Source organism: Oncorhynchus nerka, linkage group LG12, assembly GCF_034236695.1.
Source record: "Oncorhynchus nerka isolate Pitt River linkage group LG12, Oner_Uvic_2.0, whole genome shotgun sequence".
Classification (NCBI taxonomy): domain Eukaryota; kingdom Metazoa; phylum Chordata; class Actinopteri; order Salmoniformes; family Salmonidae; genus Oncorhynchus; species Oncorhynchus nerka.
This window is the reverse complement of record NC_088407.1, coordinates 52330145-52354221: the sequence shown is the minus strand read 5'-3', so window position 1 is coordinate 52354221 and position 24077 is coordinate 52330145. Positions and strand designations below refer to the sequence as shown.

Sequence of the window (24077 nt, the reverse complement as noted above, 5' to 3'; positions counted from 1 at the left end):
ACTAGTTAGATTAATAGCAGTATGGTACCAGTATAGTACTTGTATTAGTATCTTAGTACCAGTATATCATTCTTATTAGTAACAGTATTAGTACCAGTATATCAGTCTTACTAGTAACAGTATTCGTGCCAGTATATCATTCTTACTAGTAACAGTATTAGTATCAGTATATCAGTCTTAGTCGTAACAGTTTTAGTATCAGTATATCAGTCTTATTAGTAACGGTATCAGTACTGTTATAGCAATCTTAGCAGTAACAGTATTAGTAGCAGTATAGTAATCGTATTAGTAACTTAGTAGCAGTATAGCAGTCTTACTAGTAACAGTATTACTACCAGTATATCAGTCTTATTAGTAACAGCATTAGTACTGTTATAGCAATCTTAGCAGTAACAGTATTAGTATCAGTGTAGTGATCATATTAGTAACTTTGTAGCAGTATATTACGCGTATTAGTAACTTAGTAGCAGTATAGTAATCGTATTAGTAACTTAGTAGCAGTATAGTAATCGTATTAGTAACTTGTTCTTGAATATGGGTGACGTAGCTGTCTGAATTATGAAATGAATATATATAACAAAAATCTAATGTATGATCTTTGCGGTCATTTGCCTCTTGTATTTCGTCAATGAAGTAAGTAACAGCCATGTAGGGGAGAGTGAGATTTTCTGAAGCGATACTGATGTTTGTATATCAGACTTTCCTTGTTAAGATATTTGATAAATCTGTTATATGCAAACTTCTCAACCAAAAAAATTATCTCTGGCAAAATCTGTATAGAAGTAGTAACAGTATTAGTATAGAAGACTTACTAGGAACTTAGTAACAGTACTACTACTACTAGTATAGCAGTATATCTGTAAAGTCTCAGGCCTCTTAGAGGAAACAGATGTGTTCACTCACTTCCTCTGACTGGTCCAATCAGGCTCCAGAGATGGGGATAACAAAGTGTCATAGAAATTATTGGAGGAGCTCTCCCCCTGGTGAGGATGATGAAAGGGGGCGCGTGGTGCCGTGAGATGATTCTTTAAACTCCCCTTAAAAAAGAATGATATCATTAAAACATGGCGGCGTGTCTCTCGCGGGGCCACTGGAAGACGTTTAGACCCTCCGATCCAGGCAGATCAGCAGGTCCTGTCAGCCCAAGCTGCCGCTATTAAAGTGAGCCTATCAAACCAGGCCTCCGCCAGGGAATACTCCGCCATTTAAAACAGCCTTGATGAAGAATTCTTTAAGTACCCCTGGATTCCGGCGTGTCATCTCGTCCAGCTGTGAGAAAGATTTGATGAGAAGCGTTTGCCATTTGTGTTATTTACGGTCCAAGGCTTTTATGGTAACTGGTTCCTATTATTGGTTTCTATTAATGTAAAACATAAGTGAGCAGAAATGAGGCGTGGATCATCTCTTTTTATTAGCCCAGAGTCCCTCACCCCGGGCACTGAGATGGTGCACACACACACACACACACACACACACACACACACACACACACACACACACACACGCATATACATAGAGACATGCACGCACACACTCTCTCTTATACACACCCTGCTCCGGCTCCATCTGGCTCTTACTAACAGGAATTCATTATAGAAGGCTGGGATGTCTAACACTGCTCCATGGATGAGATGAGCCTACATTATTTATCTGTGTTTTACCCTCACTAAGGACAGGGTTCACCCCCATTTCCTCTCCTCCCTCCGCCTCATCCCTCTCTTTATCTCTCCCTCTTTCTCCTCCCCCCTCACGCTCTTTCTATTACTTCCTACCACTGCCTCTACCAACCTCTCTATCTCCCTTCCTTCTTCTCTCCTTCCCTTTATCTTTCCCAGTCTCTCCCTTTGTCTCATTGTCCCCCTTTTCTCTCCACTTCTCTCCCTCCCTCTCTTCCTCTCCCTCCCTCCCTCTCGCTCCCTCTCTTCCTCTTTCTTTCCCTCCCTGTGTTTCCCAGTGTTCTTGGTGTGTGTGTTCTCCAGTAGTGTGAGTCCAGGCCTGTCCCCAGTGTGATAACATCAGTGGTGATGGATAGGTGGAGGTGGTTGTTTGGGAAGTGTTTGGGTCTGGTCAGGCCAGGGTGCTGATCCTGTGGTGATAGGACCAAGGACAGGGGCTCCCTGCTAGCTACTCTCCCCAACCAACCAACAGCAACAAAAGCTGAAGGTCACTCCACTAAACAACAGCTACCGAACAGCACAACCACATTGAGAGAAGTTACAGGACTAAGGGAAGTTAGTGGAGACAAGGGGAAGTTACTAAACTAGACTGAGGAAAGTTACTTAACTACACAAAGAAAAGGTACTTAACCAAACTAAAGAAAGTTACTTAACTAGACGAAGGAAAGTTACTAAACTACACAAAGGAAAGTTACTTAACTAGACGAAGGAAAGTTACTTAACTAGACGAAGGAAAGTTACTAAACTACACAAAGGAAAGTTACTTAACTAGACGAAGGAAAGTTACTAAACTACACAAAGGAAAGTTACTTAACTAGACGAAGGAAAGTTACTAAACTACACAAAGGAAAGTTACTTAACTAGACGAAGGAAAGTTACTAAACTACACAAAGGAAAGTTACTTAACTAGACGAAGGAAAGTTACTAAACTATACAAAGGAAAGTTACTTAACTAGACGAAGGAAAGTTACTAAACTACACAAAGGAAAGTTACTTAACTAGACGAAGGAAAGTTACTAAACTACACAAAGGAAAGTTACTTAACTAGGATAAAGAAAGCTACTTAACTACACAAAGGAAAGTTACTAAACTACACAAAGGAAAGTTACTTAGCCAAACTAAAGAAAGCTACTTAACTACACTAAGGAAAGTTGCTTAAATAGACTAAGGAAAGTTAGTAAACTAAACTAAGGAAAGTTACTGTAGATTAAGGAAAGTTACTGTAGACTAAGGAAAGTTAAATTACTAAGGAAAGATACTGTAGACTACAGATAGTTACTAAACTAAAGAAAGTTACTGTAGACTAAGGAAAGTTACTAAGCTTTAGTAACCAAGGAAAGTTACTAAACTAGTCCAAGACTAAGGAAAGTTACTAATTAGATGAAGGAATTAGAATAAATTGGCTAAGCCATAACTACCTGTGGGGGGACGGATCAGAGAGAGAGGAGAAAGAAAGAAAGAGAATGATAGAAAGAGTTGGAGAAATAGAAAGAGGGATAGAGGGAAAGAGATGGAGAAAGATGCAGAGAAAAGGGAGAGAATGAGGGAGAGACTAGAGACAAACTTGCCTCTGATTAAGACGTGATATCAAACAGATGAAAACCGGGAAAGACCACTGCAGGGCTTCTGACTTACAGTACAGCATGTTTGATCAATGGAAAATGTTTTGAATGTTGGGGATGTATTTGTCATGCCCGCTAGTGTCTGTATAATGGCTTCCCATCTTTCCCCTGTGTGTTAGGGTCCGTTCCGTGGGCCAGCGGAGGTGTGGGCTCAGAGACAGCGTGGTCTCGAGCCATCTCTGAGAGTCCAGACCTCCATCTCTGACCTGGAGCAGGCCCAGGACCAGCTACGCTCTGGAGAATGGAGGAACCACACCATGGAGACCATGTAAGTACACACGAACACAGATGCAGCCTTTTGTCGTAATGGATAGCAGTTATATGGTACTTTTCATCACATGAAAAAGGGATTTACAGTGTGTGTGTGTGTGTGGATAATGGACTTCATCCACCTCCTGTGTGTGTGTGTGTGGCTCACACCTGAGCCTTTTGGGGAGACTGACAGTACAACTGCAGCACTACAGCAACAGCAGGACTACAGCAACGGCAGCACTACAGCAACAGCAGGACTACAGCAACGGCAGCACTACAGCAACAGCAACATCTGAAACATCAGAACACATTCCTTCCACAACAGAACATAATCACAGTATAACAGGGGATTATCATCACCCCACTTTAGACTAGAATGGCTGTTTAACTCTGTAGTTTAATTACCAGCTCACTTTGTTATATTCAGACTATATTCATACACAACCCCATTACCACAGCGCACACACACACACACACACACACGCACACACACAAACACACACACGCACACATATAAATGCCTGATCCTACACACACACTATGCACACAGAAACACCACAGATAGTTCATGTGGGAATCCGATTATTCTCGGTATGTGTGTGCGAGCGTGTGCGTGTATGTGTATCTGTCTGTGTGTGCGTCTGTTCGTGGGCAAAGAGAAACGCCATTAACCCCCTGTTTGATCCACCAGCCGCCAACACCCACACTCATTTCAACTAGACATTTCAAGGGACCACACTGAATTTGCCTGGGTACCCTCCTTGTCACCCCCACTCTCTCTCCCTTTCCAGTTGAATGTGTCTCTAATGAGTTATCAGACTCTCCAGTGTAGCGTGATGATGATGGTTTTGGGGGGGTGGGGTTAAAGTGGCTGAGGTGACAACTTCACATCTGAAGAGAACACTGTTACAGTACTGAGCGATTTCCCCTTTTAGTCAAAATTGGCTATATTGTAAAAATGTGTGTGCTTTTTGGTCTTAATTTAAGGTTAGGGTTGGGCATTAGGGTTAGCAGTGTGGTTAATGTTAGGGTTAGGGTTGCACATTTTGGGGAATATTCAGAGGTGGAAACTTTCCGTGGGAATTAACGGAAATATATGCAAATTAATATTAATACCATTTAAATGTAGATGTTTTTTTATATATATTTACTATATCATATGGAGACAAACATAAACCTTATCATAAGTAGGCATAATTGCAAATGATTAAATCCTTCCAAAAACTATTTAGTTTACGAATTGAACTTTAATTAAATGAGTAGACTCTTCATATGGGATGATTTCACTGAACAACAAAAGAAAGGGAATATTGAATGATCCCCAATGATCCATCACATCTCCCAAAAACGTTTTCAACATACATCTGTAATATGATAGTCTAGAAACTAAAGCTTTGGTTATCTTCCTCTGAGGCTTCAATGTCTTCTCCCTGGACCTCCTCAATGTCCACCTCTTGAACATCAGACTCTGAGGCCTCATCTTCACTGTCACTCTCCAACCTTGTTGAGGATGGCTCGTTGTCAGACTCAAAAAGCCTCAAATTTGCCCAGATGGCCACCAATTTTTCAAACCTATTGCTCAGCCTGTTGCGTGCTTGGGTGTGTGTGTTCCCAAACAAGGACCAGTTGCGCTCTGATGCGGCTGATGTTGGTGGGATTTGGAGGATGGAGGCAACAGGGGAAAGAGCCTCAGATCCACAAAGTCCCTTCTTTTATTTTTATTTTTTTATTTCACCTTTATTTAACCAGGTAGGCTAGTTGAGAACAAGTTCTCATTTGCAACTGCGACCTGATCAAGATAAAGCATAGCAGTGTGAGCAGACAACACAGAGTTACACATGGAGTAAACAATTAACAAGTCAATAACACAATAGGAAGAAAAAAAGGTCTATATACATTGTGTGCAAAAGGCATGAGGTAGGCGAATAATTACAATTTTGCAGATTAACACTGGAGTGATAAATGATCAGATGGTCATGTACAGGTAGAGATATTGGTGTGCAAAAGAGCAGAAAAGTAAATAAATAAAAACAGTATGGGGATGAGGTAGGTAAAAATGGGTGGGCTATTTATGTTTGAAGTTGGTGAGGGAGATAAAAGTCTCTTTTAAAAGCGATTTTTGCAATTCGTTCCAGTCACAGGCAGCAGAGAACTGGAACGAAAGGCGGCCAAATGAGGTGTTGGCTTTAGGGATGATCAGTGAGATACACCTGCTGGAGCGCGTGCTACGGATGGGTGTTGCCATCGTGACCAGTGAACTGAGATAAGGCGGAACTTTACCTAGCATGGACTTGTAGATGACCTGGAGCCAGTGGGTCTGGCGACGATTATGTAGCGAGGGCCAGCCGACTAGAGCGTACAAGTCGCGGTGGTGGGTGGTATAAGGTGCTTTAGTGACAAAACGGATGGCACTGTGATAAACTGCATCCAGTTTGCTGAGTAGAGTGTTGGAAGCAATTTTGTAGATGACATCGCCGAAGTCGAGGATCGGTAGGATAGTCAGTTTTACTAGGGTAAGTTTGGCGGCGTGAGTGAAGGAGGCTTTGTTGCGGAATAGAAAGCTGACTCTTGATTTGATTTTCGATTGGAGATGTTTGATATGAGTCTGGAAGGAGAGTTTACAGTCTAGCCAGACACCTAGGTACTTATAGATGTCCACATATTCAAGGTTGGAACCATCCAGGGTGGTGATGCTGGTCAGGCGTGCGGGTGCAGGTAGCGAACGGTTGAAAAGCATGCATTTGGTTTTACTAGCGTTTAAGAGCAGTTGGAGGGAGGAGTGTTGTATGGCATTGAAGCTCGTTTGGAGGTTAGATAGCACAGTGTCCAAGGACGGGCCAAGAATGGTGTCGTCTGCATAGAGGTGGATCAGGGAATCGCCCGCAGCAAGAGCAACATCATTGATATATACAGAAAAAAAGAGTCGGCCCGAGGATTGAACCCTGTGGCACCCCCATAGAGACTTCCAGAGGACCGGACAGCATGCCCTCCGATTTGACACACTGAACTCTGTCTGCAAAGTAATTGGTGAACCAGGCAAGGCAGTCATCCGAAAAACCGAGGCTACTGAGTCTGCCGATAAGAATATGGTGATTGACCGAGTCGAAAGCCTTGGCAAGGTCGATGAAGACGGCTGCACAGTACTGTCTTTTATCGATGGCGGTTATGATATCGTTTAGTACCCTGAGCGTGGCTGAGGTGCACCCGTGACCGGTTCGGAAACCAGATTGCACAGCGGAGAAGGTACGGTGGGATTCGAGATGATCAGTGACCTGTTTGTTGACTTGGCTTTCGAAGACCTTAGATAGGCAGGGCAGGATGGATATAGGTCTGTAACAGTTTGGGTCCAGGGTGTCTCCCCCTTTGAAGAGGGGGATGACTGCGGCAGCTTTCCAGTCCTTGGGGATCTCAGACGATATGAAAGAGAGGTTGAACAGGCTGGTAATAGGGGTTGCGACAATGGCGGCGGATAGTTTCAGAAATAAAGGGTCCAGATTGTCAAGCCCAGCTGATTTGTACGGGTCCAGGTTTTGCCGCTCCTTCAGAACATCTGCTATCTGGATTTGGGTAAAGGAGAACCTGGAGAGGCGTGGGCGAGTAGCTGCGGGGGGGGGGGGGGGGGTGGAGCTGTTGGCCGAGGTTGGAGTAGCCAGGCGGAAGGCATGGCCAGCCATTGAGAAATGCTTGTTGAAGTTTTCGATAATCATGGATTTATCGGTGGTGACCGTGTTACCTAGCCTCAGTGCAGTGGGCAGCTGGGAGGAGGTGCTCTTGTTCTCCATGGACTTCAGTGTCCCAGAACTTTTTGGAGTTGGAGCTACCAGGTGGCTGATGAGATATGTTGGCACGACTGCCATATTGCATCTCCATCCCAAAGCCCTTGCTTGGAAGTGTACTTCGCCAGACTGCCAAGAACCTTGCCCTCATCTAGGCCAAGGTGGCGAAACACGGTAGTGATGACACCATAGACCTTGTTGATCTCTACACCAAACAGGATGCTCTTGCCAACATACTTGGGCCTTCAGCTCATCTGCATTGAAGAGACCGGTGTGTCTGTGCTCTTGTAGAATACAGGTTGAGGGGTGGAGATGATATAGTTAATTATTCATTGCCCACAAACATTTGACCACCCATCAGAGATGATTACAATACTATCTGCTTTCTCTATGATTTGCTTGACATTCACTTGAACTCTGTTGAACTCTGCATCCAGCAAATGAGTAGATAAAGCATGTCTGGTTGGAGGGGTGTATGCTGGGCGAAGAACATTCAGAAATCTTTTCCAATACACATTGCCTGTGAGCATCAGATGTGAACCAGCTGCATACACAGCTCGAGTAAGACATTCGTCAGCATTTCTCTGACTACGTTCCTCCATTGAGTCAAAAAAAACTTCTGATTCCAGGAGGACCATGAGCTGTTGCTATCGATAAGGTGTCTGATTCATAATTTTCACCCCGAATTAGAAGTAGAGGGACTTTTGTCAGAGGTTGCTTGTTGTGAGCGCTGAGGGAACTTTAGGCACTCGGCCAGATGATTCTGCATCTTTGTTGCATTCTTCACATATGATTTGGCATAGTATTTGCAAAAGTACACAGCTTTTCCTTCTACATTAGCTGCAGTGAAATGTCTTCACACATCAGATAGTGCCCGTGGCATTTTCCTGTAAATATTAGAAAAAATTAGTTAAAAAAAATATAAAATACAATTTCATGTACAGATAAATAGTTAAGCAGTTTAATCTAACAACTCCTTTGTGAGATAAATGTGTTAAAATGAAACATGTATGGAAACAGGTGAATTAACACTCCTCAGTTAACAGGCTCAAGCAAGCTGTCAGGGATTTCCTCCTCTTCTTCCGAAGAGGAGAGGCGAGAAGGATCGGAGGACCAATATGTGGCATGGTAAGTGTCCATGGTTCTTTTAATAGGTAAATGTACACATGAACACTACAAAACAATAAACATGGAAAACCTAAACAGTCCTATCTGGTGCAAAGACAGAGACAGGAACAATCACCCACAAACACACAGAATGAAACCCAGGCTACCTAAGTATGATTCTCAAGCAGAGACAACTAATGACACCTGCCTCTGATTGAGAACCATACTAGGCCGAAACATAGAAATACCCAAAACCTAGAAAAACAAACATAGACTGCCCACCCAACTCACGCCCTGACCATACTAAATAAATACAAAAGAAAGGAAATAAAGGTCAGAACGTGACACAAGCTAAAACCCACATGGTAGCAAAAACTAACTAGCAGAAATTGTTAAGTTAAAAATGATTTAAACACACTTTGCTGTAAGCTACTATTTACTAGTTAACAAAAAAGAATGTAGGTCATATAAAATATATTCACCCCACCCAGTATTGTAATCAAAACTTACCAGAAAGCATGTAGTCCTTGGCTCAGACAGTGTAGTAGTGTGGGCTCAATAGCATCTCATTAGTGTGCGAGATCTTGAGAATCAGCTGTACATGTGATGGAAGAGTGCACTGCACATGTGATGGAAGAATGCACTGTGCATGCAGAGGGTTTGCAATTCCATTGAATTGGGGATAGTTTAACCAAAATATGCCACAATACCTAGAATTGCCCTATGTTTCCCACAGAAAAGGTTCACTGTTATGAGCTAACTTTTTTGATGAATTTAAGCTAGTGACCACTCTGCAGAGCCTCCTCCAGAACAAGATTCATGACACAAAAAAAATCTTCACTAATGCTAGTGGGTCATTGTCTTCAGTACATGCTCAGATGGAAGTGTATACATATGGCCACTTATTGAACAGGATGTTACCAAATGAAGACTACTGAATACAAGCCAGGACAAGTGAGCTCTGCCTAGACCCAGAGAAGACAAAGAGACTGGAGATGTGAGAAAGAAAGTGATGCAGTCCTTCCGTACCCTGGTCACACACAGCCTAAAGCATCTGAGAGTCCAGGTTTAACAGGCACATTATCAGTCTCAGTTGACTGAAACAACACAGTCTGCACGCACTCACACACACACACACACGTCTGTCTCAGTTGACTTAAACAGCACAGTCTGCACACACGCACGCACGCACGCACGCACTCACACACATCTGTCTCAGTTGACTGAAACAACACAGCTTATGTAGTCACACACGGACACGGGAGACTGATCAACTCAACAACCTCCCCCTGCTCCCCCCCTCTCTCTCTCTCTCTCTCTCTCTCTCTCTCTCTCTCTCCTCACCCCCTCATGGTTTTTGGTGGCAGCGTCTGTGCTCATATGCCCATGTGTGTGTGCCTGTGTGTGTGTAAATGTGTATGTGTGTTGTCACCGGGCCCGGCAGCTCGGCCTCAGCCCAAAGATCCCTGGTGAGGAGTCAAACTTTCCTTAATAGCCCTGAATGAATAAAAACTAGCCTATTAAAAGGCAATCGGGAGGCAATAAGAGCTGTGAGTGGAACCAGCCGGCGAGGCGAGGCATGCCCGGGCCCAGTGCAGCCTGGGACATTGGGGCCACATTAATATCACGCCGCTGATGTCCCTCCCATGTGCACATTAGCTCGGACTGCTGGGTAATCTGTCTTGTAGGGTCTCTGGTGGCCATAGAGTGTCTTTGCCGCCTTGTTTGTGTTTGTGTGTAGACGTGTGTGTGCGCGTGCGTGGGCGCCATGCAGGACCATCTCTTAAACTGACCAATTCCAGGTTTGTCATGCCACCTTGTGTGGTGTACACGTCCCTCTCTCTATAACTATGTATAGTAGGAAATGACTTCACTAGCTCTTGAATACATCAGACTAGTGATAGATGCTGATTATTTATTTGCTACATGCATTATATTATTGGCAAACACAATTTCCACACAGCCTGAGATGTTAATGTAAGTGCTATTTCATTTAACTAGGCAAGCCATTTAAGAACAAATTCTTATTTACAATGACGGCCTACCCCGGCCAAACCCTAACCTGGATGACGCTGGGCCAATTGTGCGCCGCCCTATGGGACTCCCAATCACAGCCGGTTGTGATACAGACTGGAATCGAACCAGGGTCTGTAGTGACGCCTCTAGCACTGAGATACAGTGCCTTAGACCGCTGTGCCACTTTTGAGCCCACTATACATACGCGAACGCTACTATACATACGCCAACTCAACAAGTAGGGTTTTAATACAAACCCAGCTAGCACATTTGGTTCCTTGACAGTTGTGGGAACGTAAGATTTTGGTTTCCCATTGGTTCTGGGAACGAAGCCATAAGTTTCCTGACCGGTAACGTTTTTAAACATTCTGAGAACGGAAGTGATTATTTTGCCTGTTCTAGGAACATACATTTTTAGGTTGCAGGGAGGTTCTAAGAACGTTTTACTATGGTTCCCTGGGAACATTTTTCAGTAAAATGTTGAATAAAATTGTTAGTTTAGGTTAACTGCTTTGAGCTCAGATAGGACACTTGGAAATTAATTTGCTTAGGTATTAATCATGCAAACCCAATTAATTTTTTTATTCTGGCACTTCGTCAGTGAGATTCAAACCTTTGAACTTCTGCTCTTTATCCATAGAATTAGTACACTGCGCCACCAGGATGGCAGGCAGGTCACCTGTAATAAAAGTCAGTATTTGGTGTCCATCCATGTCTGAGGACGTCGGAAGATGATGTGGAAACTGACCTATAGGGGCAACAGTGAGTAATGGAGTCCAGGTGAGTCCGGTGAAGCGCTGGTGCGACTAACCATGGTGACAGGTGTGTGTAATGATTAGACGTCGGCTGAGGGGTGACGTGGGAGCCTGTCGAGCCAACCTAGGCGTGACGTGGGAGCCTGTCGAGCCAACCGAGGCTTATGAGCCTCTCGAGCCAGCTGAGGCATGGGAGCCTGACAAGCCAGCTGAGGCATGGGAGCCTGACAAGCCAGCTGAGGCATCCCCGGTTGCTTCGGCAGCGGGACCCAACATCTCAAAAAAAAAAAAAAAACTCCCTGATGCTTCCAATTGTGGTGTCTGCATTCTGTAACAATTCCGTAACTACAGACGCTGGGAGAAGGGAAGCAAGTATAGGGTGAGGATTTAATAATAAATAGACATGAAACTAAACAAGAACAGTGTCTGGACAAGAGAAACAAAACAGCATCAATTCAGATATGGGAATGAAACTGAGGGAGTGACAAATAGAGGGGAGGCAATCGATGACGTGATGGAGTCCAGGTGAGTCCAATGAAGCACTGGCGCGCGTAATGATGGTGACAGGTGTGCGTAATGATGAGCAGCCTGGCAACCTCGAGCACCAGAGAGGGGGAGCGGCGGCAGATGTGACAATCTAATTCTGACGTGAGACTATGAGAGTTTGTAAAGGATGGGTCTAGCATACCATGTTTTTTTTTAAATCATACAAAGCTGTTCGTTTTAGTCGATTCAAACAGACCCCATTTCAAAGGAAACAAGCACTCAACAAGCACACACCTGAACAAACTTAACAAGATAGAGGCTATAGAGAGTTTGTTGGTGCTGATAACAGAATGTCTATGTTTTTCAAATAACAGTCTTATAACGTTATTTGAACGTTACTAATGTTTTCTTTTAATGGAAAGTGTTCTGAGAACATTACTTTAAACAGAACCATGAGGAAACCTGTATGAAACGATATGCTGAATTACTGAAACCACCTCAAATTGGTTCTCAGATGGTTATGTGCTAGCTGGGTATCCTGCACGATTCCTAGAACTTTGTGGGAAAGATGTTTGCAAAATAACCATAGGACAACCACACTCTCACCAAGCTCTAAGAAACATATGATTCTCAGAATGTTATGTGCTAGCTGGGTGGCGCCTAGGTAGCTTTTTTGTTTGTTTGTTTGTTTAGTGATGTACTCAAGTTGACCCCCCCACACACACACACACCTAGTGCACAGGATACATATTCCCCCAAGCAATGTGTCTAGGGTGTAATTTACAAAATCAACCTGACGGAAATTAACAGCTGGCTTTCCTCCTCAGCAATAGCGATTTACCCTGAACACCAGCAAACAACGAAAAACAACCACACACACACCTAACTCTTATATGTAGTGATAAGCGCTGCAGACAAAAAGTCTGCAGAAACACACACTATAGAGCAGGGGTGGGCAACTCCAGTCCTCGGGGGCCTGATTTGGTGTCCCACTTTTTCTCCATCCCTAGCAAACCCAGCTCATTCATCAAATTGCATTCTAAACTGAAGATCATGATTAGGTGATTATTGGGGTCAGGTGTGTTAGCTGGGGCAAAACTCTGACACCAATCAGGCCCCCGAGGACTGGAATTGCCCACCCCTGCTGTAGAGGCTCTTTGAGTGTGTGGGGGGAATTTGGATGGAAATCAGACGTGTGTGTGTGTCTGTGTGTGTTCAAAGGGAGTAGTGATGGTGTGTTTCCTGGGTCATTTCCACTGTGTGGTCAAAAGCAGAGAGACATGAGACAAGGCCTGCATCGTTAGACTGGACCAGCAGGCATTCATGTAATATCAGACTGGGATGGAGATGAAGAGAGGAGCCTGCCATCATGAAGGGAGGGATGGAGGGAGGCGGGATCGAATCGGAGGCCCATACTGAATGTTGTGTCTAGGAATTGTCTTAGAGATGGGGCTTCGGTTTACAGAGATCGGACTGTATATTTTCTTGAAGGTGCACTGGATTCTATCGAAACAAGTAGATACCTCATGACATTACTGTCGACGTTGTTGACCTGAGACTTCATAGGTCCTCTCCTCTCCTTCTCTCCAGGTTCCAGCCGTTCTCTAAGGCCCATCAGAACAGGAGTTATGAGAGGATGCTCCACACCTCCTCTTCCTTCCAGCCTGTCCCCTACGGGACCAAACACTTCAGAGAGGAACACCAGGAGAACCTGCAGGGGAAACAGGTACCCATGTTGTTTTCTTTGTGCGTGTGTTTTCCCGCTGGGAATTCCTGTTCCTCTCACATCATCCTCTGTGAATGATTCAAGTCAACCTTTTTTGTTGTTGAACATACCGCTATCTTTTTGACTATGTTGTTATTTGAGATATGAGTCCGTTCAACACACAGCCTCAGTTTAAGAAACAACACTCGCTTTTACACATGGAGAGCACTCTAACACAACCTCCCAACTTCAGCTATACACATTTGTCAAACCTGACAGCAATTTAATAAATCCATGCACTCTCTCACGCGCAAATGCGCACGCACGCACGCACACCACACACACACACACAATCACCCTGGCCACAGTCAAATTCCACCCCCCCCACACACACACACACACACCTGCGGGGATGCATACGTAAATGAGTGGGCTGTGGCAGCAGCAGTGTGGTCGGCCCCCGGCCCCAGGCATTAGGTAATTGAGTGTGTCTTTGCTCAAGGCCTTTCATGGATCAGGGTTTTTTATTAGCTCTGTTCCCAGCAGCCACAGCCCCGCAGCGCACACACACACACACACACACACACACACACACACACCAATTGCCTGGAAACGAGGCAAATGAGAGAACACTTTGCCCAGAATGAGATAAACAAGGCGGCACGCCACAGGGTCTCCCGCCGCTGACGGCAGGGGCAGGATATGTCGCGTGTCTCAGCAACACTGGACACTTTGCTAGGGGGATGTTTGTGTTGAGATGTGTCAAGCAGGGTTTCCGTCATGAAAATGTTGCGCCGGACATTTGACCGGCAGCATTTTAATTTACCAGACAATCAAGAAATTTACCGGACCCATAATGCATTGGGTGCGTAACCTGATTAGGGCGTCTACCCACGCTGCTCAGAGTGACAGAAATCACAATCACATGTAGATTATGGTAATTCATATTAACAGAACATGCAAGTCTAGGATGCAACTATGTATGTCCTTCTTACCGAATTCCAATGTGCACTTTGATGATGTTAGATTCACTTTCCACATTTACTTTTCCTCAGCCAACAAGATGAGTAACGAACAGCAAATCCCAAGCCTATATTAATCTACTATCCCCCATACTAGAAAAGTTAACCTATTATATTGGTCAGCTTGTCGAGAAAAAATGGCCTATACCAAACAGACTCTGGGACATTTGTGGAACAATCGATCCCAAATGCGTACAACCAATAGAAACAGGCTACAGTAAATAACAAAGTTAAAAAGCAATGATTCTGATGCAACAGATCAGAACATTTAGCTTAAAATGTTGCAAAAGGATTATTTCTTCACATTATAAGCGCAGCAATGCGCACCATACCGTAGGCTACGCCCGAATGTTTGTTTCATAATACATTTAGCCGGAAAACACCATTGTCGAAATGAGAAATTTAGAAAGAGGGGAAATCTGAAGATGCAAGAACTATGGATTGCTAATATGACTAGGAGTGTGCCTTTTGGCTACTGGACACTGAAGGAAAGTTGATCTCTGATCTCTCTTTTGACGAACATATCAAGACTGTTTCAAGGACAGCTTTTTTTCCATCTACGTAACATTGCAAAAATGTGAAACTTTCCAAAAATGATGCAGAAAAATGAATCCATGCTTTTGTTACTTCTAGATTAGACTACTGCAATGCTCTACTTTACGGCTACCCGGATAAAGCACTAAATAAACTTCAGTTAGTGCTAAATACGGCTGCTAGAATCCTGACTAGAACCTACAGTGCTAGCCTCCCTACACTGGCTTCCTATCGAGGCAAGGGCTGATTTCAAGGTTTTACTGCTAACCTACAAAGCATTACATGGGCTTGCTCCTACCTATCTCTCTGATTTGGTCCTACCTACACGTATGCTACGGTCACAAGACACAGGCCTCCTAATTGTCCTTAGAATTTCTAAGCAAACAGCTGGAGGCAGGGCTTTCTCCTATAGAGTTCCATTTTTATGGAATGGTCTGCCTACCCATGTCAGAGACGCAAACTCGGTCTCAACCTTTAAGTCTTTACTGAAGACTCATCTCTTCAGTGGGTCATATGATTGAGTGTAGTCTGGCCCAGGAGTGTGAAGGTGAACGGAAAGGTTCTGGAGCAACGAACCGCCCTTCCACCCGGCACAGCCAGAAGAGTACTGGCCACCCCTCATAGCCTGGTTCCTCTCTAGGTTTCTTCCTAGGTTTTGTCCTTTCTAGGAAGTTTTTCCTAGCCAACGTGCTTCAACACCTGCTTTCTGTTTGGGGTTTTAGGCTGAGTTTCTGTACAGCACTTTGAGATATCAGCTGATGTACGAAGGGCTATATAAATACATTTGATTTGAATACATTTGAATTTGATTTGATAACCAATAGAAGTTGAGAGAGAGGCTACTGGTTATAATTGCCTCCACGGATATGGTCGGACTTTGACTAGGCTACTTTGAAGCAACATAAAACATGCTTCACAATATGTAGTAAAACATTCAGGTTTCAAACAATTAAGTAGCTACGGTATATGTTTTCAAAATGCATTCTGCCTCCAGCTCATTGCAAATTGGTGTGTGACGTACTGATGAAGCCTTCCTTCCATTGCCTATGCGTTTGAATGGTGAATGGGAAGCGTGCTTCAATTAGGCTACCAGTTGAGAAATAGGCCTAGAAATCGTAGCTCTTTTTTTAATCGTGGCCGTCCAAACTTTTTTTTAACACACGATTGCATTTTGAATTGTTGCGCAGTGATTGGGCTTTTAAAAGCGCTGTCTGACAGATTATCAACTCAAAGGCTCTGGACCTGTATGCTGTGCGTTTGTGATAAATACGATACATAACGAATATACACACGCCAATATAATTCCACTAAATTATGCAAATGAACCCATAGACCAATAAGCATGACCGGCCAAATGTATTTACACACGACTGGTACTTCCATCAATTAATAGGCTTAAAAAAAGGGATTTTTTTTTTCTCACGGATAATCAATCAAATTGATTTAGAAACCCCTTTTTAAGTTAGCAGTGCTTATACAGAAACCAAGCCTGAAACCCCAGAGAGCAAGCAATGCGGCTATTTTAGCACGGTGACTAGGTAAAACTCTAGAGAGGCTGGAACCTAGAAAGAAACCTAGAGAGGAACCAGGCTCTGAGGGGTGGCCAGTCCTCTTCTGGCTGTGCCTGGTGGAGATTAGAAACCTAGAGAGGAACCAGGCTCTGAGGGGTGGCCAGTCCTCTTCTGGCTGTGCCTGGTGGAGATTAGAAACCTAGAGAGGAACCAGGCTCTGAGGGGTGGCCAGTCCTCTTCTGGCTGTGCCTGGTGGAGATTAGAAACCTAGAGAGGAACCAGGCTCTGAGGGGTGGCCAGTCCTCTTCTGGCTGTGCCTGTGGAGATTAGAAACCTAGAGAGGAACCAGGCTCTGAGGGGTGGCCAGTCCTCTTCTGGCTGTGCCGGGTGAAGATTAGAAACCTAGAGAGGATCCAGGCTCTGAGGGGTGGCCAGTCCTCTTCTGGCCGTGCCGGGTGAAGATTATAAGAGTACATGGCCAGTAAGGCCAGATGGTTCTTCAAGATGTTCAAACGTTCATAGATGACCTGCAGGGTCAAATAATAATCACAGTGGTTATAGAGGGTACAGCAAGTCAGGAGTAAATGTCAGTTGTGTGAGTGAGTGAGAGTGAGAGTGAGAGAGAGAGAGAGAGAGAGAGAGAGAGAGAGAGAGAGAGAGAGAGCGAGAGAGAGAGAGAGAGACTAAACAGCAGGTCTGGGACAAGGTAGCATGACTGATGAACAGGTCAGGGTTCCATAGCCGCAGGCAGAACAGCAGAAACTGGATCATCAGCACGACCAGATGGACTGGGGATGGGGACAGCCAGGAGTAGTCAGGCCAGGTAGCCCTGAGGCATGTTCCTAAGCCTCAGGTCTTCCGGGAGGGAGTGAGAGAGAGATGGGAGAATTAGAGGGAGCATACCTAAGATCACACGGAACACCAGATAAGACAGGAGAATTATACCAGATATGACAGACTGACCCTACCCCCCTGGCAGACTATTGCAGCATGGACGCTAGAGACCGAGACAGGGGGGTCAGGGGACACTGTGGGCCCTTCCAAAGTTATCCCCGGACAGGGCCAACGAGGCAGGATATAACCTCACCCACTTTGCCAAAGCACAGCCTCCACACCACCAAAGGGATTTCAACAGAATATTGCCCACAAAGATCTCCCCCACCGCATGAGCCCGAGGACAGAAAGGCAGTGACTCAACCAGGTCGAGTATAGCGAAAAGCCTGGCACGACGTGATACACACCTCCTAGGGACGGCATGGGAGAGCGCGAGCAAGCCAGTGACTCAGCCCCCGTTATAGGGTCAGAGGCAGAAATCCCAGTGGAGCGAGGCGAGCCGGCCAGGCAGAGACAGCAAGGGTGGTTTGTCACTCCAGTGCCTTGCCGTTCACCTTCACACTCCTCAATCGTAGGACCTACTGAAGAGATCAGTCTTCATTCAGTAAAGACTTAAAGATCGAGACAGAGTCTGCGTCTCTCACATGGATCGGCAGACCATTCCATAAAAATGGAGCTCTGTAGGAGAAAGCCCTGCCTCCAAAAAGCCTGGATCTTGTGACCGTAGCGTAGGTGTAGGTATGTACGGCAGACCAATTCGGAGAGAGAGGTAGGAGCAAATCCATGTAATGCTTTGTAGGTTAGCAGTAAAACTTTGAAAAAAGTCATGGTTTAGCTTTTCTGCAATTTTTTTTCATAAAAACTTTCAGATTTTTGCAATGTTACGAAGATTGAAAAAAGGCTGCTCTTGAAATATTTTTTGCATGTTCGTCAAAAGATAGATCAGGATGCAGAGTAACATTGCTTTTAAATAAATATATTACAACATCGTCTTTGTATCTCAAAATTGTTGTGATGTGGTTAACCGTAAAAACCTAAAGGGACATGATTAGAGAGATCATGGGAAAAGGCCACACTTGACCGTTGCACTTGAATCATTCCCATGGTGAATGGCTAGACCTGCTACGCTATGAAACCACACGGTATTGCTGAGACTTTGGTGTAACTGGCCACAATTGACATGGTAAAAACAAGGCAGAGGCACAGAAACTCACAGTGTCAGATGACACTGTTAAACAAAGAATGTATGCGATTGATAGCAATCAAGAGGAATCTCTGACAGAACGACTCAAGAACTCCCCAGCTTATGCTCTCCAAATGGACGTTATGCCCATGGATAGACCTTTGTTTGCTACACATGCTATATGGTTCTGCCTCACGATTCCCGAGCATGAAAAGGCACAGGAGATGTTCAGTGTGCTCCCTGGCTATATTGGCAAAAAAAACAGATTCCATAGGATCGAATGGTGGGCTTTTACACAGATGAGGCTCTATCTAAAGCGGGATGGCGGGCAGGCCTCTGCACTCTTGTTATGAATGTGTGAGAGCAACTGGTGGCAAAAGAGCTGAGCACAGAACTCAGAGATATACTGCAACTTCCATTGTAAACCACATCAAACCACATCCACTGCACACACCTGTTCACAAAACTATGTGGGGATATGGGATCAAAGCATGCCAACTTTCTATTTCACACCGAGGCTTGGTGGTTATCCAGGGGGTGTTGGAAAGATTTTTTGCATTGAGAGAGGAACTGTTGTCATTCCAAATGGATGAAAAAAAAAACAGACTTGGTTGAATTTCTGTGTAATGGAAAGAAAATGTCTGTTTGCCTATGTAACAGACATATTTGGGAAACTAGACGAGCTGCATGCAGGGGAAATACAAAAACATTCTACAGATGAGTGACCGAATCAGTGGATTGAGAGGAAAGAATTATTTCACGACTCTGACGAGCCCGGGGCGGAGGATATCAACATACAGCTGGCTGGTTATACGATGTACCGGCAGGATAGAACAGCGGCGGCTGGTAAGACAAGGGGTGGCACGGCGGTCTATGTATTTTTGTAAACAACAGCTGGTGCACAGTATCTAAGGAAGTCTCGAGCTACTGCTCGCCTGAGGTAGAGTTTAAGCAAACAAGAAAACTCTCACCCATCGATGGGGATGCAGTAGAGCAGGTTGAGAGCTTCAAGTTCCTTGGTGTCCACATCACCAACAAACTAACATGGTCCAAGCACACCATGACAGTCGTGAAGCGGGCCCAACAAAACCTATTCCCCCTCAGGAGACTGAAAATATTTGGCATGGGTCCTCAGGTCCTCAAAAGGTTCTACAGCTGCACCATCGAGAGCAGCCTGACTGGTTGCATCACTGCCTGGTATGACAACTGCTCAACCTCCGACCGCAAGGCACTACAGAGGGTAGTGCGAACAACCCAGTACATCACTGGGGCCAAGCTTCCTGCCATCCAGGAACCAGGCGGTGTCAGAGGAAGGCCCTAAAAAATGTCAAAGACTCCAGCCACCCTAGTCATAGACTGTTCTCTCTGCTACCACACGGCAAGCGGTACTGGAGTGCCAAGTCGAGGTCCAGGAGGCTTCTAAACAGTTTCTACCCCCAATCCATAAGACTCCTGAACATCTAGTCAAATGGCTACCCAAACTATTCGCATTGCTCCCCCCTCCCCTCTCCACCCCACTGCCACTCTCTATTGTCATCTATGCATAGTCACTTTAATTAATTAACTCTACCTACATGTACATACTACCTCAACTAACCGGTGCCCCATTGACTCTGTACCGGCACCCCGCTGTATACAGTTGAAGTCGGAAATGTACATACACCTTAGCCAAATACATTTAAACTCAGTTATTCACAATTCCTGAAATGTAATCCTAATAAAAATTCCCTGTCTTAGGTCAGTTAGGATCACCACTTTATTTTAAGAATGTGAAATGTCAGAATAATAGTAGAGAGAATGATTTATTTCAGCTTTTCTTTTTCTTTTTTTTACATCACATTCCCAGTGGGTCAGAAGTTCACATACACTCAATTAGTGTTTGGTAGCATTGCCTATAAATTGTTTAACTTGGGTCAAATGTGTCTGGTAGCCTTCCACAAGCTTCCCACAATAAGTTGGGTGAATTTTGGCCCATTCCTCCTGACAGAGCTGGTCAGGTTTGTAGGCCTCCTTGCTCACACATGCTTTTTCAGTTCTTCCCACAAATTTTCTATGGGATTGAGGTCAGGGCTTTGTGATGGCCACTCCAATACCTTGACTTTGTTGTCCTTAAACCATTTTGCCACAACTTTGGAAGTATGCTTGGGGTCATTTGCGACCAAGCTTTAACTTCCTGACTGATGTCTTGAGATGTTGCTTCAATATATCCACATCATTTTCCTCCCTCATGATGCCATTTATTTTATGAAGTGCACCAGTCCCTCCTGCAGCAAAGCACCCCCACAACATGATGCTGCCACCCCTGTGCTTCACGGTTGGGATGGTTTTCTTCGGCTTGCAAGCCTTCCCCTTTTTCCTCCAAACATAATGATGGTCATTATGGCCAAACAGTTCTATTTTTGTTTCATCAGACCAGACGACATTTCTCCAAAAAGTACGATCTTTGTCCCCATGTGCAGTTGTAAACCGTAGTCTGGCTTTTTTATGGCGGTTTTGGAGCAGTGGCTTCTTCCTTGCTGAGTGGCCTCTCAGGTTATGTCGATTTTGGACTCGTTTAATGTGGATATAGATATTGTTGTACCTGTTTCCTCCAGCATCTTCACAAGGTCCTTTGCTGTTGCTCTGGGATTGATTTGCACTTAGCACCAAAGTACATTCATCTCTAGGAGACAGCACAGTCTCCTTCCTGAGCGGTATGACGGCTGCGTGGTACCAAGGTGTTTATACTTGCATACTATTGTTTGCACAGATTAACGTGGTACCTTCATGCGTTTGGAAATTGCTCCCAAGGATGAACCAGACTTGTGGAGGTCTACAATTTTTTTTCTGAGGTCTTGGCTGATTTCTTTTGATTTTCCCATGATGTCAAGCAAAGAGGCACTGAGTTTGAAGGTAGGCCTTGACATACATCCACAGGTACACCTCCAATTGACTCAAATTATATCAATTAGCCTATTAGAAGCTTCTAAAGTCATGACATCATTTTATGGAATTTTCCAAGCTGTTTAAAGGCACAGTCAACTTAGTGTATGTGAACTTCTGACCCAATGGAATTGTGATACAGTGAATTATAAGTGAAATAATCTGTCTGTAAACAATTGTTGGAAAAATTACTTGTGTCATGCACAAGTAGATGTCCTAAACAACTTGCCAAAACTATAGTTTGTTAACAAAACATTTGTGGAGTGGTTGAAAAACGAGTTTTAATGACTCCAACCTAAGTGTATGTAAACTTCCAACTTCAACTGTATATTGTTATTTTTTACTGCTCCTCTTTAATTACTTGTTACTTTTATCTCTTATTCTTATCCATATTTTTTTTAACTGCACTGTCGGTTCGGGGCTTGTAAAGTAAGCATTTCATTGCAGTGTCTGCACCTGTTGTATTCAGCGCATGTGACTAATACAATTTGATTAGATTTATTGGAGAGAGAGTCTTTCAAAAGCGAACAATGCCCCCCTTTCCCTCGGCTGTGCATGTTTCTAACAGAAAACAGCATCAGTACGTGTCCCACACGAGTGACGACTGCTCACCTTCAGCGCTTGGAAGAGGACTTTGGGGCCTACTTCCCAATCCCCTTGACTGTGATCCTGGCTCAGTTGACATGCCAGTAAGTGAAATCGAACAGCTGATCGAGCTGTCATGTGACCGAAATTCTGCAGACAACGCATTCCCGGGTCACTACGGAGGAGTTTTGGGAATAAATACCCTGCCATCAATAAAGGGAATAAATACCCTGCCATCTCCCTCTGAACCTTAATGCCGCTTTCAAAACAACTAGGACCTGGGCGCTCGGAAAACTCTTGACTTCCGACTTCAGTGCGTTCAAGACAACTGGGAAAAAAACAGGCTCTGACTGGGAAAAATGGTTTTGAATGGTCATCCAACTCGGAATTCCTTTCTAGAGCTCCATAGACCCACATTAAAAGTATTTGATGGTGAGTTGAGAAGACATCAGAAATACTGCTGGAATGTTTTTCAATTGACTGCCATAGCCCCCGTATAACATTTTTTTTTAAACATTAATGACATGATTATTTTCACGTGGGTTGTGTCGCGCGAACTGTCCGATATCAAAATGGGGTCGTGGGCCAAAAAGTTTGGTAACAAACACCTGGTGTAGGTTAAAAGGCATTTTGGGAATATGTTTTGATGTGGGTGTATTTTATGGTTCAGGGGACTGGTCTAATTCTCTCTCACTCTCTGTCTCTCTCTCTGTCTCTCTCACTCTGTCTCTCACTCTCACTCTGTCTCTCTCTGTCCTCTCTGTCTCTCCCACTGTCTCTCTCTCGGTCCTCTCTCTCTCTCTCTGTCTCTCTCTCTGTCCTCTCTGTTTCTCTCTCTGTCCTCTCTGTCTCTCTCTCTCTCTGTTTCTCTCTCTCTCTATCTCAATTCAATTAAATTGCCTTTATTGGCATGGGAAACATGTTTACATTGCCAAAGCAAGTGAAATGGATAAACACAAGTGAAATAAACAATATTCTCTCTCTCTATCTCCCTCTCGCTCGGTCTGTTCTCTCTAACTTTAGAGGTGACTGGGGGAGTGTGTGTTTCTGTTTGTTGTTTTGTCGTTGTTGTTGTTATTGTGAGCCCACAGGCTGGCCCGATCAGTTAGCCTGCTGGAGAGCTAGCACCCCACCGCTGATTAACATACACTAACACACGGCATGGAGGAGACGCTGCGCTTTGACTGGATCAGGGAGCACACACGCATGCACACGCGGACACGCACGCACACGCGGACACACACGCGGACACGCACGCACACGCGGACACACACGCGGACGCACGTACACGCGGACACGCACACGCGGACGCACGCACACACTTTTTGAATTCAGACTTTTTTTGGGAGGTTTTGTAAGTGAGCACAACCACAGACCACTGTTCGACAGACTGCGTTTGTTGTGAATGTGACCACATAGCTGGCTACTTGGAGGTCTAGCTTGTAATATTCTAGTCACACTGTCTCTCACTTCAGTTGTGTTGCAACGAAATCCTGTTTCCCCAAAAACACGGGTAGAATCATGGTAAGTACTCAATGTGAATGTACAGACAGTGTATGACTCAAGTGAACATACAGTATGAAGCTATCATAGAAACACATGGCTCACACTTGTCCCTTTGGTCTGGCCATCGGAGGCCTACTCTGGTCAGATTGTGTTCTCTGATACTCTCTGAGGAAAACTCAACAGTCCTATTTCACCCAGACAGAGGAAGTGAAGATACCACTCACAGTTTCATCAGAAACCACCAAGTCATTACCTCACTCCAGTCTGCCTCTACTTCTACCTCTTATGGAAAAGGGCTTTTTTTGACTCCTTCATTTCTCAGCAGGGAAGCTTTTTTCCCATGATGATGATGATCCCAAGCTGGGAAACATAAATTGATTCTAAAGAGGAAATTAGATGGTGCTTATTACACTGTCTAACTAGTAATCCTCTGTCATTCGTCTGGCGTGTGATGAATGTCCTGCTTTTTGCCTACCTCTCCTGCTTACCAATGAGGTGGCGTCAGAGAGAGCCTGCGCGCACACACACACAGTGATGCTTTCATACACACAGTGAAACAGACACTCGCACGCACACACACACACA

At 44.5% G+C, this 24077-nt stretch overlaps 1 protein-coding gene across 2 annotated transcripts in view; it reads left to right on the top strand.

Moving 5' to 3' along the window:
- The window catches only part of spata17 (spermatogenesis associated 17), a 55629-nt gene that overhangs the window by 16650 nt on the left and 14902 nt on the right, over positions 1–24077 (top strand). For both annotated transcript variants that reach the window (XM_029675123.1, XM_029675122.1), the window contains exons 8-9: positions 3418–3566; positions 13281–13416. In XM_029675123.1, coding sequence (XP_029530983.1) covers positions 3418–3566; positions 13281–13416 — 285 coding nt within the window. The remainder of the gene's footprint in view (positions 1–3417; positions 3567–13280; positions 13417–24077) is intronic.